Source organism: Carettochelys insculpta, chromosome 30 (genome assembly GCF_033958435.1).
Source record: "Carettochelys insculpta isolate YL-2023 chromosome 30, ASM3395843v1, whole genome shotgun sequence".
Lineage (NCBI taxonomy): Eukaryota > Metazoa > Chordata > Testudines > Carettochelyidae > Carettochelys > Carettochelys insculpta.
Genome location: NC_134166.1, coordinates 12,141,492 through 12,156,859, shown reverse-complemented (window position 1 = coordinate 12,156,859; position 15,368 = coordinate 12,141,492). Strand labels below are relative to the sequence as shown.

The following is a 15,368-nucleotide window of genomic DNA, read 5'->3' as shown; positions in this document are numbered from 1 at the left end:
CAGCCCGGCCAGGAAAGGGCGTTCCTCGCCCTAACGCAGGGGAGCTGAACTCCCCCAAACCTGGAGCACAAGAACTGCCCGGCGAGCGGAGCCGTGTGACTCCGGGGCCATGTCTGTCTCACGGGCCTCTGGCCCCCCGCCCCGCCCCGCCCCGGCCGCCCCTAACGCCACACGGGGCTGGCTGCCCGGCCTGGCGATGCAGCCACCTCTGGGGCCAGAACAGCGGCGGGGCAGGGTTCGGCCGGCGCTAAGACCCCCGCGCTTGAGGCGGAGCGGCGGGGACGCAGCCTGAGCAGGGCGGGGATGTTACGCGCGTTCCCACTTTGATGTGCGGGGCTGGGCCCATTGTCTCACCTGCTGTGAATGCCGGAGCTGGCGGGGCCCTGTAATTAGCGCTGGCCTGACGCCGGGCCCTGGCTGAGCCTGGGGGGGGAGGCTGGGTCCTGGTGCCTCCCTCCCAGCGATACCCCACCTGGGGCTGGGGCTCTCGCCTAGCCCGGCTCCGGGGCGGGGAACCAGGACGCCTGGGTTCTACCTCCCTGCGGGGGGGGCCTGTTGCCGGGCTGCACCTGGGCACCGCAGTACGTTATGGGGAGCACCTGGGGAGAGGGGGCCTGAGCTGGGGCGGTTCCCGGAGGGGCGTGGGGGCGGCAGGGGGTTAACGGAGTCGAGTGACTCAGCACCGGGGCTGCGGCATGTGCCCACTGCCCGCGTGGGCAGCAGAGGGGACATGGGGGCTCCCTGGGCCGGAGCCGCCCCCATGGCTGGCTGTGAGCAGGGGGGAGATCCTGAACCAAGGCTCCCAGCTGGGCAGCAAGATAGTAAGTGCCCAAGACAGAGGAGTGGAAATTGATGAGTGTGGCTGGAGACCTGGGCGTGCAGGGCCCTGTGTGCGTGCAAAGCCAGGTGTGTGCACGCGTGCGTGTATATGTGTGCATGTGTGTACAGAGCTGTGTATGTGTGTGCACGTGTGTGCAGAGCTGTGTATGTCTGTGTGCCTATGCGGGACCCTGTGTGTGCAGAGCTGTGTGTGTGCACGTGTGTGTGGCCCTGTGTGTGCACGTGGGGGGCGTGTGTGTGTGTGTGCGTGTGCGTGCAGGGCCCAGTGTGTGCATGCATGCCTGTGTGTGGGGCCCTGTGCATGCAGAGGTCCCAGGTTGGATTCGGCTCCTACCCCAGAGGGCCCTGCCAGTGAGTCCCACCAGGGCGGGGTGTTCACAGAGCTGTGGGGGTGCCGGTGGGGGTGTGTTGACAGGGGCACAAGTGCAGCGTAGGGGTGTTGGCTTGTAAATGTCCCTGGGGGAAGTGGAAATATGCTGGTGTCTCCCTCTGGCCTCCCCTGCCAGGATCTGACCCAGCGCCCTGGGCAGAGGCTCAGCCAGGGAGCCCAGGGACGGATGGGGTGCAGGCTGGGGTGGCTAAGCCAGGCTGGAGGAAGACTGCCCCCAAAGCCCAGACAGACACAGCTATGGAAAGGCTGCATGGGGCCACAGGGGCTGCTGTCCTTCGGGGGCTGGGGCTCGGGAAGTTGATGCCCCCCGCCCCCGTGACCCAGAGGCTGGTGGGGGCGGGGTGTGTGTGGAGCCATGGGCCAGGCTCCTGCTGCTCTGAGCCACATGGAGGTTGGGGTGGACCTCAAGGACCCTGGGGCAGCACCAGGCCTCCAACATGGCTGCTGGACTGTGGCCCCCAGGGGGAGGGATGAGGCCTGGGATTGGGGAGAAGGGGCATGCGGCAGGAGGCTGCCCCACACCTCAGCTAGACTTCTAGGCCTGGGCGAGGGGAGTCCTTCCTGGGCGTGGGGGGTGCGGGTGTACCCAGAATTTGGCAAGAGCCAGTGCCTGCTGTGTGGGGAGGGGGCAGGAGTGGGGCGATGGGGGGCAGGGCAGGAAGGGACAGTGGGCTGGTGGGGGAAGGTATGGGGGGCAGGAAGACTCCTGCAGAGGTGACACAGGCAGGGGTCAGGGGTACAGTCCTGGGAGGAGGAAGGGGGGAGGGGCCATAAGGGGGGTGGCCAGGAGTGGGGGTGGGAAGTGGGGGGGCTGGGAACCAGGCCTGCTGGGGGGGGGGCTCTCCTAGCTCTGGGAGCAGGGGGAGGGGAGGGGAGGGGGAGCCAGGCAAGAGATCGCCATTCAGCTACCCCTGGTGACCTCCCCCAGCCACTTCCCTAAAGCACCCGGAGTCCGGCAGCCCCTTCCACACCGCCCCGGCCCTGCCCCAGGAGGGACCCCTGGCATCCAGTGTCCTGAAACACTCGTGGGGGCTCAGCAGGGGGCGCTGTGAGGCGGAAAAGGGCGCGGCGGGGCTCAGCAGGGGGTGCCGTGAGGCGGCAGAGGGCGGGACGGGATCAGCAGGGGGCGCCGTGAGGCGGCAGAGGGCGCGGCGGGATCAGCAGGGGGCGCCGTGGGACTGCAGGGGCAGGAGGGAAGCGGGACGCACTGGCCGGCGCTCCTAGCCTGGTTGTCGGACGCCCGCGGGCTGCTGGCGCTAGCGACCGGCTGGGGCTTTGTGCGCCCGGTCCCTAGGCGGGCCGCCCCCCGCCCCTGCGCGTCCCAGAGCCACTGAAAGCCGCGTCCCTCCCCGGGCCTCCGCGGATCCTTCTTGCAGGCGGGGCCCCAGTGTTGTGCCCGCGCACGGCGCTGCACAACCCCCAGCTTTGCGGCTGCGGACAAGGTCGCCCCGGGCTGACCGCCCCCCCAACGCGGCGTCAGCAGGTTTCGCCCCCTCTCCACACGCTGGGGTAAGACAGCGAAGACATTAACCGCGACGCCCTCCCGAGCCGTGGGGCACAGCGCCCCGCCCCGCTCGGCGTCAGGGCAGCGCCCCGGCTGCCAGCCGGCCACGCACCCTGGGGCTCGTGGCCTAGTTCAGCCGGTGGCTGGCGGGAGCCCCGCCGCAGAGCCCCCAGCTCCAGGCACGGGTCGGGGGGCAGCACTGGCTCCCTAGTCCGGAGGAGCCGCTCCCCGCAGTGGAGGGACGGCGCGTTCTGCAACGCGGGGCGTGGGCTCGGCGCTGCACAACTCGGGCGCTCAGCGTCCCCTTGGCGCCGGCGGCTCCCCTCGGCCACACGCGTGCAGGGCCCGGGGCAGCCCCGGTCTGTGGCCCTGGTGCGTGTCCCGGCTCCCGCGCGACCAAGGGCTCGGGCGGAGCAGCGGCAGGACGGGGCCGAGCTCAGCCCCGGGTCCGGTGGAGCCGGCTCGGTCCTGGCTCAGGCGTCCCCGGGACCCGGGCGGGGAGCTCCGAGATCCGCCGCCTGGGGCGGGGCCGCGGGGAGCTCGGTGCCCAGAACTGGAGCTCGGTTCCTGTCCAGCGCCGAGCACAGCGGGACGCGCCCCGTCCCAGAGCAAAGCCCGTTAACCTCGCCCGACCCAGACACACACCCCGCGCGGTTCCCGGTCTGCCCCCGCCTCGGGGCTGGGCTGTCTCCATCCCGAGCCGGGCCCAGCACGGCCTGAGAGCGCGGGGGGTCATGGTCAGACCCCGGTCCCCAGCCTCCTTCCTGGCGGTGAGCTCCGGAGGCCTCCGAGCTGCGACCCCGAGCACACCACTTGCAGCCGCGCACGGAGCTGGCACGGGCGGGGGGAGCGCCTCTGGGCCCAGCACGGACCTGCAGCAGCCGGGAGAGAGGAGCCCCCCACTCCGCCCCCAGCCGCCGGGAAGGTGCCATGGCTGGCAGGGAGCGGCCTCTGAGAGAATTGGAGGAGCCCCCCTTCGCTCCCGGCAGCCAGTACCCCAAAGCCCCACCCCAACCTGCACCCCAGCCAGAGCCCCTCCCCTGCTCTGAACCCCTCGGCCCCACTGCCAACCTGCACCCCAACCAGAGCCCCTCCCCCGCTCCGAACCCCTCGGCCCCACCCCCAACCTGCACCCCTCCCCCACTCCGAACCCCTCAGCCCCTCCCCCACTCCGTACCCCTCAGCCCACCCCCAACCTGCACCCCAGCCTGAACCCTTCCCCCGCTCCGAACCCCTCGGCCCCACCGCCAACCTGCACCCCAACCAGAGCCCCTCCCCTGCTCCGAACCCCTCGGCCCCACCCCCAACCAGAGCCCCTCCCCCGCGCCGAACCCCTCGGCCCCACCCCCAACCTGCACCCCTCCCCCACTCCGAACGCCTCAGCCCCTCCCCCACTCCGTACCCCTCAGCCCACCCCCAACCTGCACCCCAGCCTGAACCCTTCCCCCGCTCCGAACCCCTTGGCCCCACCCCCAACCTGCACCCCTTCCCCACTCCGAACCCCTCGGCCCCACCCCCAACCTGCACCCCTCCCCCACTCCGTACCCCTCAGCCCACCCCCAACCTGCACCCCAACCAGAGCCCCTCCCCCGCTCCGAACCCCAAAGCCCCCCCCCAACCTGCACCCCAGCCTGAACCCTTCCCCCGCTCTGAACCCGTCGGCCCCACCGCCAACCTGTGCCCCAACCAGAGCCCCTCCCCTGCTCCGAACCCCTCGGCCCCACCCCCAACCTGCACCCCAACCAGAGCCCCTCCCCCACTCCGAACCCCTCGGCCTCACCCCCAACCTGCACCCCAGCCTGAACCCTTCCCCCACTCCGAACCCCTCAGCCCACCCCCAACCTGCACCCCAACCAGAGCCCCATTCCCCCACTCCAAACCCCTCGGTCCCAGCCCTGCCCCAGCTCATGCCTGTGGAGCACAAGTTTTGCTGTGTGCCCCAGCCGGCCGGCAGCGCCCACAACCCATTCCACCCCCACACGGAACACGAGCAGGAACCTCTGCCCCGAGCCACCTCTGTGTCCCCCTGCAGCCCCCTCCTCGCTGCATGGCCCAGCTGGGCCGCTGGCGGTAAGTGAGGGCTCACGGCCCCCCCACACCCCCTTTCCCTGGAGGGTGCTCACGACGTCCAGCTGCCTCCACTGTGGGGTGGGACTTGTTACCCCAGCCTGGCCCCTGAACGTTCACACCAGGTACAAGGGGCCGGGGGCCTGGAACGTTGCCGGTTTGTACCTTTGTCCTTGACAGGGTGTGAACCCCGACTCTGGAGGGCGACCGCGGTGGAGTGATGGGCTCACCCCCACCCTACACACACCCCATTGCCCCCGGCTGGGCCCCTGCTACCCTGGGCACCGGGGAGCACTTTGGCGGTGGCTATCCAAGGAGAGTTTTATCAGCGTTAAGTTTTCACAGTGGCACAAACTGGTGGGGTGTGAGCCCCTCCCCCACATCTGTCCATTTAAGTGGTCACAGCTGTGGGAAACCCAGGGCATCGCCAGAGCATTGCTCAATGGCCAGGCCAGCCAGGTGCAAAGGGGCCGTGGCAGTGTTACCCCCATTCACCCTCCCTGCGGACACAGACCCCATCAGTCACCTCCCCTCCTCCAGCCACGGCTTCATCACGCCGCCAAGCCGCAGCCAGGGACTGTCGGGGACGGAGACGCTTGGGCGCTGGGCTGGGAGAAACCCACCTTCACTGCTCCCCCTCTAACTCCCCCTGCTGTACACCCAGCATCCTTTTCTGCCCAGTTCTCCGGCTTCCAGGGCCCATGGGGAGCAGGGGCAACCCAGTGTCTGTCGCTTCATCCCATCCACTCCCTGGCCACCCCCACCCCCACTCTCTCCCTGTGCTGAGCCCTGCCCAGCTGCTCCCTGCCCAGGGCGCCGGACATCATCTTTTGCCTCCGGTTAACACCAGCCAGGCAGGAGAAGGATGTGAGCAGTGTGTGCAGGACCCACACACGCAGGAGCAGCCCAGCCCTTGAGAAGAGGCCAGCGCCCCCTTTGTTCTCTCGCGCCCGCCCCTGCTTCCCAGTAGGGGGCTGTGCTACAGGGGTGGCTGAGAGTGGGGCACTGTGAGCTGGGGGATGGTGCTGTAACCCCACTTCGCCCCCAGGCCCAGGTACTTTGCATAAGAAGTGAGATGTCACAAGCAGGCCCAGAGCTCCTTGCAGCGCTCTGCAGTTTAACCTGGACACAGAGCACTCAGCTCCCTTGGCAGCGTTGCTGTGCCCGTGTTCCCCCCTGCTGCTCTGCCCCAGAGGTGGCTGCATCCTCACACAGGGCAGGCCGTCCCCATGCAGCATTAGGTGCGGCTGTTCTTCCACTGGCTGTGGCCCAGTGCCCCCGCCCCCAGTGCTGGCTGGGAGCGTGGTTCTGCTTCTTACCCAGCGTGCACACATCCTGCTCAGGGACGGCTGAAGCCAAGAGTGGCTGGATGGGGGCCCCCATTTAGTACATGCTCTCCCCCACCTCCAGGCAGCTTGAATCGCTGCTGCTCTCGTCCCTACAAGACTCCCCCCAGCAATACACCCCCAGCCAGTGCTCCCCGATACCCACAGACCAGCAGGCCAGGGTGAAACAGCCTTTATTGATTCTCCTTGCATGCACAGTGCAGCCCAGCTGGGAGCGGGGCAGAGCTGGGCAGCCACCTCCAGCCAGGCTGCTGGGGATGACAGCTCCCACAGGAGGAGAAGGGATGTGACCCCCGCTGGTCCCGGCTGGAGGGTGCCCCCCGGCTGCCCTCGGAGCATGGCGGGCACCCTCACGGGATGCCCAGGGGGATGGTGAAGGACAGATAGTCGCCCAACTCGCCCCACTGGGCTCGGTGCGTCTGGAAGATGGTGATCCATGTGGTCAGGACAACCACCCAGAACAGCAGCCCCATGGCTGAGCGCTGGACATCTGAAAGAGACGGAGAGCTCAGAGCAATGGCCACTGTGCATTGGACCCACCCCAATGGCCCCTCCTTCACCCCCGCCCCCGGCCCTGCCCTGATGGCCCAGGCCTCTTGACTCCTCTTTGGCCTGCCAACCTGTCCCACTTTACCCCCTCTGGGCCACGCCACAGTAGCTCCTCCCTCACACCCCTTTGGCTGCTACCTTTGTGGGCCCTGCATGACGGCCCCTCCCACCAGACCATCCAAGTCCTACTGCTATACCAGCTGTTCCTCCCTCTACCCGCTCCCAACCCCTTGCATGGCCTTCCCAGCCTTTGACCAGAGTGGTCACTACTTTTCATGGATGTGGTACTGGCTCTGGGCCCCCCAGAAGGGACGGGAAGGGGCCCTGGGCAGAAGGAGCTGGGGCTACAGAGAAAGACGGAGCGTGAGTGTGAAAGAGAAACAGTGTGTGGGACAGGCTGTGACACAGACGGAGTGTGAGCTGTGGTGTGTCAGCGACAGTGGAAACATTGTTCACTTTCTTGGTGCCCCCACAGAGATGTAGTCCCAGGATCGGCCATCCCCACCACACGGAGCATGGATGAGGAACTGGATTGCACCCTCAGCAAGTTTGTGGATGACACAAAACTAGAGGGAGAGGCAGATACGTTGAGAATCCAGAGTGACCTGGAGAAACTGGAGGACTGGACCAAAAGAAATCTCATGTGGTTCAACAAGAAGTGTAGAGTCCTGCACCCAGGGCGGAAGAATCCCAAGCATTGTTATAGGCTGGGGACCAACTGGCTCAGCAGCAGTATAGCGGAAACGGTCCTAGGGGTTATGGTGGATGAAAGGCTGGATGTGAGTAAACAGTGTGCCTTTGTAACCAAGAAGGCTAATGGCATACTAGGGCGCATTAGGGGAAGCATTTTGTGCAGATCTAGAGAAGTGGTTGTTCCCCTCTACTCGGCACTGGGGAGGCCTCATCTGAAATAGTGTCCAGTTTTGGGCCCCCCAGTACAAAAAGGATGTGGATTTGCTGGAGCAGGTTCAGCGGAGGGCAACAAAAATGATTAAGGGGCTGGAGCTCATGACCTACAAGGATAAGCTGAAGGATTTGGGGATGTTTAGTTTACAGAAGAGAAGACTGAGGGGTGATTTAATAGGAGCCTTCAACTTCCTGAAGAGGAGCTCTAAAGAGATGGAGACAAACTGTTCCCAGTGGTGTCAGATGGCAGAACAAGGAGCAATGGTCAGAAGTTGAAGAGGGAAAGGTGTAGGTTAGATACTAGGAAAAACTACTTCACCAGGCAGGTGGTGAAGCACTGGAATGTGTTGCCTAGAGAGGTGGTGGATTCTGCATCCCTTGAGGTTTTTAAGTCCCAGCTTGACAAGGTCCTGGCTGGGATGACTTAGTTGGGGTTGGTCCTGCTGGAAGCAGGGGGCTGGACTAGATGATCTCCTGAGGTCCCTTCCAGCCCTAGGATTCTGTGATTCAGTGACCGTGTGAGGCACAGACTGGGTGTGTGAGACAGTAATGCAGAGGGTGTGCGCTGGCTGCTGCTGGGTAAGTTTCTGAGAGAAGCCAACCTCTGTCTCTAAGGGAAATCCACTCCTGAGCAAGTCACTTACCATTCACGCTTCTGCTGTGTGTCCCTCTCCCTGATGCAGGGGCAGGGGCACACCCTGGGTTCAGCACTCCCCTCCCCCCTGCACAACTAGTGTGGGACCCCCAGAAGCAGCTTGGCTGCAGACAGATAGGGGGTGGAGGGGGCAGTGGAACACAGGCTGCGGCTGTAAGGAAGAACGCTCTGTTCGTTACCTGGGCAGGCTGGATGCGGCCCCTGGGGCTGATTTTGCCCACGCCTGCCCTAGATCCTGCCTGCTAGCTGCACCTCCAATGCCCACTCCTGCCCCTCCAGGAACCACTTGCCCTGCCCCCTCCCCGCCCTAGGCACTGCCCCAGCCCAGGGCTGTTCCCACTCCAGCCCATTGCAGCACTTGATCCCCCGCCAGCTCTGCCCCACTCACAGCTCTTGATCTGCGGCTGCTCGGTGTAGGCAGGCGCCAGGAAGGCCTCACGACAGAACCACACCACGTTGACCAGCCAGAGGAAGGGAAGGAGGGCGAAGCCACCTGGGGGCGGGCAGAGAGAGGGGTCAGGCCCCAGGGAGGTTGACCCCCCCCCCCTAGCCCGCACGGCCCGGCCCTGCCCCGGGGAAGTTCGCAGCACTCTGGGGGCCTGCAGCGGGGTCACACAGCAGGCAGCCCCCCACCCCAGCACTCCCGCCCCTCCCCCAGCCTGGCGCCCCCCCTCACCCAGGTAGTATTTCCGGCACAGGTTCAGCTTCTCCTCGTTGGAAACGCGCTCCAGGTTCATCCCGGCGGCAGCTGCGGGAGGACCGGGGGGGGGGGGGGGGGTCACGTGGGGCCGCACCTCTCCTCTGTGGAGGGGCCACTCACCCGATTTCCGGAACCCCGCTCGGCGCGGCGCCGCATGCGCCAGACCCGCTGCATGCCGGGAGTTGTAGTCCTGGGCTCGGCCCCCTCCCCCACCACGCCGTGCATGCTGCGGGGCGTCATGCCGGCGACCTTCTTGCTGCGGTGCATGCTGGGAGCTGTAGTCCCGGGTTCAGTCTGGGCTGGGGGTGTCGTTTCCCGCTGCCTTCCTCACCTCCACGGGCTCTTCGTTCCCCACCGGATGTGAGGGTTTCCAGGTGTCGAGGCTGGGGACAGCCAGCACTGGAGGGGCGGGGCCTCGGGAAAGGGGCGGGGCTAGGAAAAGGGAAAGACAGGTGGGATCGGGGACCTTGGCAAAATGGTTGGGCACAGTGGGGAGAGGCGGGGCCTAGGGGAAGGGGTGGGGTAGAGGCGGGGCCTTGGGGAAGGGCTGGGGCACAGTGGGTAGGGGCGGGGCCTAGGAGAAGGGGTGGGGTAGAGGCGGGGCCTTGGGGGAGGGGTGGGGCATAGTGGGTAGGGGCGGGGCCTTGGGGGAGGGGTGGGGCATAGTGGGTAGGGGCGTGGCCCAGGGGAATGGGACAGGCTGGGGTGTTTGCGTTTGTTTGGTTAGAAAGTTGAGCAGGGGCTCAGAATGGGACCAGGTGGGAATCCGGGGCAGGGCTGCTGTCACCTGCTGGAGGAGGGGACTACAGTTCCCAGCATGACCTGGGACAAGGCTGGACAGTGGTTAGAGACCATCTGGACTCTGACCTGTGAGTCTGAACTCCTGTTTTGTTTTTTTGTTTTTTTAAGAGTTTGGGGGTATCTGTCTGTACAGGGGTCTGCAGCCTGCAGCTCTTTAAGGACTACTTCGTGGCTCCCAGTGATATAATTGCAAAGTTAAAAACAAAAACCCTCCTCGTTATTTTCAGTAAACAGTGAACGTCTAAAAGCCTCAAATGAACAACTAATATCTAAATAGCAAACAATATGTGATCTCAAACAGTTGGATAACTCCCCCGAGCGTCCTCCAGAGAGAGAGATGATTGGAGAGTGAAAGTCAGGAAGACAGTGGTACAAACACATGCATAAAGTGTGAGGAAATAGAATATGTAAAAAAGTTTGTGAATGTCCTCAGTAATCATGTATCACATTACAAATCACTGTGTGAGTGCTGTTCTTAAAATAGGGGTGACAGAAAGTCTGGCTGGACGTTATTTATTAAGGACCATCTCCTCTTCACATGCATTGTAGCTCTTGAATTACTGAGTGTTTTACCGAACTGGGCAAAAAGGCTCTTCTTGCTGTTTTGGTTGCCAGCCCCTGGTCAAATCTACTCTAATTCCAGGTTCAGAACCCTGGCCTGGGTTGGTTTGAGGTGAGACCCCGGCTACTGTACGAATCGGCCATTGGGGTGGGGCAGCCATTGATGCATTTTTTAAATTAATGACAATTTTTTTGTGTGTCCCTACCCCACCTGCTCCCGATATTGGTGGGGAGCTCCTGGGTGTCCTCTGCTGCTCCAGTCTTGTCCCTCGTAAGAAGGGACCTTGTTCAGGGCTCCAGCCCAAGGGGCAGTGACACCTTCACAAGCCAAAGTCTGCCTGCAGGCCAAATCTGGGCTTTCTTTTGCTTCCCAGAGTGGTACCCTGTGTTTATCCCCATCCTCTTCCCTGGTTCGACCCATAGCAATAGTCACAACCAAATTCCCCACTCCATACTGGAGCAGCTGATTAACAACAACAAAGTCACTGATCTTATCACTGGCCAGGGGCTTTCTTGGTCTTCCCGGTCTGTGCTTCCAGTACCCTGTCCCCAAATCGGGGTCATCCCACAAACACAGCAACAGGATCTTTAGCGTGCATGCTAAGATGACTTCCTCTGTGATCCTTCCTCAAAAGGTTATCAAAAGTCTTACCAACCACACTAACCACTAGGCCAACAAGCATGTTGCTTGTTTACGATCCGGGAAGTGCATTTACCCTGTAATATGAGTTGAGTTCCCCTAACCATTGAGAAGTCCTGCGGCACCTTAAAGACTAACACGGTTATTAAAACACGAGGTGGGTTTTATCCACCAAAGCTTATGCACAAATACATGTTAATTTTTTAGGTGCCAAAGGACTCCTGGTTGTTTTTAATGAAACAGATTAACATGACTGATTTCCCCTCTGAAGCTTGTCACTTCATGACTGTTTCACTTACATATAACATCCTCTTGCAACGAAATCCACAGAGGAACAGGTGTACGCCACTGGGGAAGGGTGAATTAAGTTACACCATTTCAGCTACATTAATCATGTAGCTAAAGTGGATGTACCTTAATCTGGGCTTCTGTTCCATCTCCACTTTGAGCTCCAGAAGATCGGCCGTGGCAGGGTCGCTCTTCCCTGTAGCACAGAGGTACCCAGAGGGACTGTGCGGGTGTGTCTACTCTTGCATTCCTCTTTTGAAAGAGGTATGTGAATGAGGTAAATAAAAAATGCAAGTAAGGCCTAAATTTGCATATTCAACAACTCATTTGCGTATTCTGATTTCAAAAGAGCTTCTTTCGAAAGGAGAAAGCCAGTGTAGACTCTGCTCTTTTGAAAGTAAACCCATCTTCGAAAGAATCCTTCTTCCCTTTGTTTAATGGGAAGAAGGATTCTTTCAAAGATGGGGTTTACCTTCGAAAGAGCAGAGTCTACACTGGCTTTCTGCTTTCGAAAGAAGCTCTTTTGAAATTAGAATACGCAAATGAGGTGCTGAATATGCAAATTCATACCTCATTTGCATTTTCAATTTGTCTCATTCACATACCTCTTTCGAAAGAGGAATGCAAGTGTAGACACACCCTGCATTGTGTAAACGACTTCCTTTTGTTTTAAATCTGCTGGCTGAAAAATCCCATTCAGCTACCTCATCTAGGCCGTGTCTACACGGGCACAAATCTTCAAAATAGCCATGCTAATGGCCACTTCGAAGATTACTAATGAGGCCACTTGGACCCGCACTTTTCGAAATCCACTTATCCCGCTCACTGATAAAGGACCGCCGTGTAGCCGTGCTGAGCCGCGCGCTTTCAAAGGGCCATGTCCAGAAGCGTCCTAATGCTATTGAGGTGCTGAATATTCAATTTGGCGCCTCATTAGTATCTTCGAAGTGGCCGTTAGCATGGCTGTTTCAAAGATTTGTGCCCGTGTAGACACACCCCAAGTGTGTACACACCATTTCTAGAACGGTAGATGTCTGAAAGAGCTAGAGTGTCTCGTGTTAAATGAGGCCATTGATGCAGCTGGCATCGCAGAAACCTGGCGTAGGGAGGGTAATCAATGGGACAGGGTAATACCAGGGTACAAAATCTATCAGACGGACAGAACAGGTCATGCTGTTGGGGGTGGGGCACTATCCGTGAACGAAAGCAGGGAATCAAATGAAACAAAAATCTTAAATGAACCAAATAGGACCCGAGTCGCTCCCTCCATACCAGCTCCGTGTCCACGGGGGACGCATGCTAGGGTTGTATTACCAACTGTCTGACCAGGGTGGTGAGGGTGACTGTGAAATGCTCGGGGAGGTTAGAGCGAGATGGGGAATTTCAACCATCCCCCTACTGACTGGCTCCACGTCACCACAGGACATGAGGCAGAGTGGGACAGGGTGAGGCCAACGGTGCGACTTATGAGGGGAACCACAGCTCCAAAAAGCAGAAGCCGCCCTGGAAATCAGGCAGAGTGGGAGCAGCGGGGAAAGGGGCAGCTGTCCCCACTCCAGGCTGCCATGGGCCTTTTCAAAGCACCCTCCTACCCCCAGTAGGAAGTGGGGCAAGAGCGAGGGTGAGGTTGAAGAGGAGTGAGGAGATGCAAACAGGCAAGGCGAGAGTTAGAGAGTGGTGCAGACAAATAACAGTGACAGCAGAGGAGATAAGCATCTCCTGCAGGTAACCTCTGGGCTCAGGGGACTAGGTGCTCAGCCTGCTCAAATCACAGGGCTCCTACTTGTTGCCCTTCAAGCCCAGGGACCAAAGCTTGAACCCTGGTAAGCGCAAACAGGTCCCATGCTGTGGGACTGTGGACTGAGCAGAGCTCTGGGGCCCAGAGTGACATTGACCCTGTCACAAAACTTAAAATGTCCCGATACCTGAAATGATGGCTGCTTGGAGTCCTGTAACTCAACAGAGAAAAGGCAATGCTTGATTTAGCCCTAAGGGGAGCACAGGGTCTCATCTACAGCTGGACCACTTGGAAATAGTGACCATAACATAATTAAATTTAACATCCCTGTGATGGCAAAAACACAACAGTAGCCCAGCATGGTAGCATTTCATTTCAGAGAGGGGAGCTCACAAAAGGAGGGCAGAAATTAAAAAGTACAGGAACAAAAGTAAACCCCCTGCAAGCTGCATGGAAACTTTTCAGACACCATAAGAGAGGCTCAACCTAAAGGTATGCGCCAGATCAAAAGAACACTGTAAGAACCAAAAAAGTGCCACCTAAATAAAAGCAGTGGGTGAGCAAAAGGCTTTGTTTGAGAAGTGGAAGTTAAATCCTAGTGAGGGAAATGGAAACAAACACAAACGCTGGCAAATGAAGCGTGAAAAAGACTCAAAAAGTAACAGAAAATAATCTTTTACGTACATGGCTGAGTAAGGGAGGGAGATTCCACAGCCTAAGCCATTCTTTTCAGGTGACAGATCTGAGGAAGTGTCCCAGCTGGAGGTTTTGGAACAAACTGATAAACTATCTGATGAAGTGGGTCTGTTCCACAGAAGCTCGTCACTGAATAAATCATTTTGTTAGTCTTTAAAGTGCTACATTCCTGCTGTTTTGTTTTGCTGGAGTACGGACAAACCCGACTCCTTTTCTGTTACTAAAGAGTACTGAGTCATCAGGATCAGATGGCAGCCATCCAACAGTTCTGAAAGAACTCAAAGATGATGAGTTACTAACTGAACTTTGTAATTTACCATTTACATCAACTTTTATGCCAAATGACTGGCAGAGAGCTAATGTGATACCAAGTCTTAAAAAGGCTCCAGAGGTGATTCAGCAATTACAGGCTGATAAGTCTAACGTCAGTACCAGGCAAATCAGATGAAACTGTAGTAAAGAATAAGACAGTCAGATACGTAGATGAACATAATTTGTTGAGGGAAAAGTCAATGTGGTTTCTATAAAGGGAAATTGCGCCTTACTGATCTGCTAGAGCTGTGCTCATCAACATTTACCGCCTCGTGCCACACTTTGGCACTCGTTCTAATTTCACGGCACACCCAGTATATATAACCCATTCTCTTACTTGAGAGACAGACATCCCAGTCCCTGCTCTAACCCAGTCATTTGTGCCCATAATACAAGAACTAGAGGACACCAAATGAAATTAATGGGTCGCAGGTTTAAAACTAATCAAAGAAAGTTCTTCTTCACTCGGTGCACAGTTAACCTGTGGAACTCCTCGCCAGAGGAGACTGTGAAGGCCAGGGCTGTAACAGAATTTAAGAAAGAGCTAGATGAATTCATGGAGGTCAGGTGCATAAAAGGTTACTAGCCAGGAGTTGGAATGGTGTCCCGGACCTCTGATTGTCAGAGGCTGGAGATGGACGGCAGGAGACAAATCACTTGATCATTGTCTCCAATCCACCCCCTGTGGGGCACCTGGCACCAACCGCTGTCATCAGACAGGCTACTGGGCTGGATGGGTCTTTGGTCTGACCCAGTATGGCCATTCGTCTGTAATCCTCCTCCCCTTCCCCAGGTCCAGGCACCCGCAGCCCCCTCCCTGGCTCTAACTCAATGCCAATGACTCACCAGAGCTGCCGCCGCCACATGTTTCTCCTGCCAAGCGCTGGGGCGGGTGTGCAGAGCAGTGGACCACGCTCCTGGCCCACAGCTCTGAGGAGAATCTGCATTTAATGGCTCCAGAGCCGCCAGTTGGCCACCCGATTTATTCAATTAACCTTGAATATATTTTGCTCAAACTTTGGCAGCACATTAAGCACCGCTTCACGGCACACTGCGCTTGAGCTCTCGGAGCGGGTCAACAAGCGGGATCCAGTGGAGATAGTGTACGTAGATTTCCAGGAAGCCTTGGACAAGCTCCCTGAGCAAAGGCCCTCAGGGAAAGTAAGTTGTCGCGGGTCCTTTCAGGCACTGCTAACTGGTTAAAAGGCAGGGAACAAAGGGTAGGAATAATTGGTCCGTTTTCAGAATGGAAGGAGGTAAATACTGGTGGCCCCCAGTCACCGGATGAAATTAACAGGCAGCAGGTTTACAATAAGCAAAAGGAGGAATTTTGTCCTGCAATGCACACTTACCCTGTGGCGCTCTGGGCCAGGG

The 15,368-nt window shown here is 59.3% G+C and overlaps 1 protein-coding gene across 1 annotated transcript; it reads right to left on the bottom strand.

Moving 5' to 3' along the window:
• Positions 1-6,305: 6,305 nt before the first annotated feature.
• PSENEN (presenilin enhancer, gamma-secretase subunit) lies at positions 6,306-9,072 on the bottom strand. Its single transcript, XM_074981133.1, has 3 exons — positions 8,935-9,072; positions 8,647-8,751; positions 6,306-6,638 (listed from the first exon to the last, which is right to left on the bottom strand). The coding sequence occupies exons 1-3, from the start codon at positions 8,993-8,995 to the stop codon at positions 6,499-6,501; spliced, it is 306 nt and encodes a 101-aa protein (XP_074837234.1). The 5' UTR covers positions 8,996-9,072; the 3' UTR covers positions 6,306-6,498.
• Positions 9,073-15,368: the final 6,296 nt, after the last annotated feature.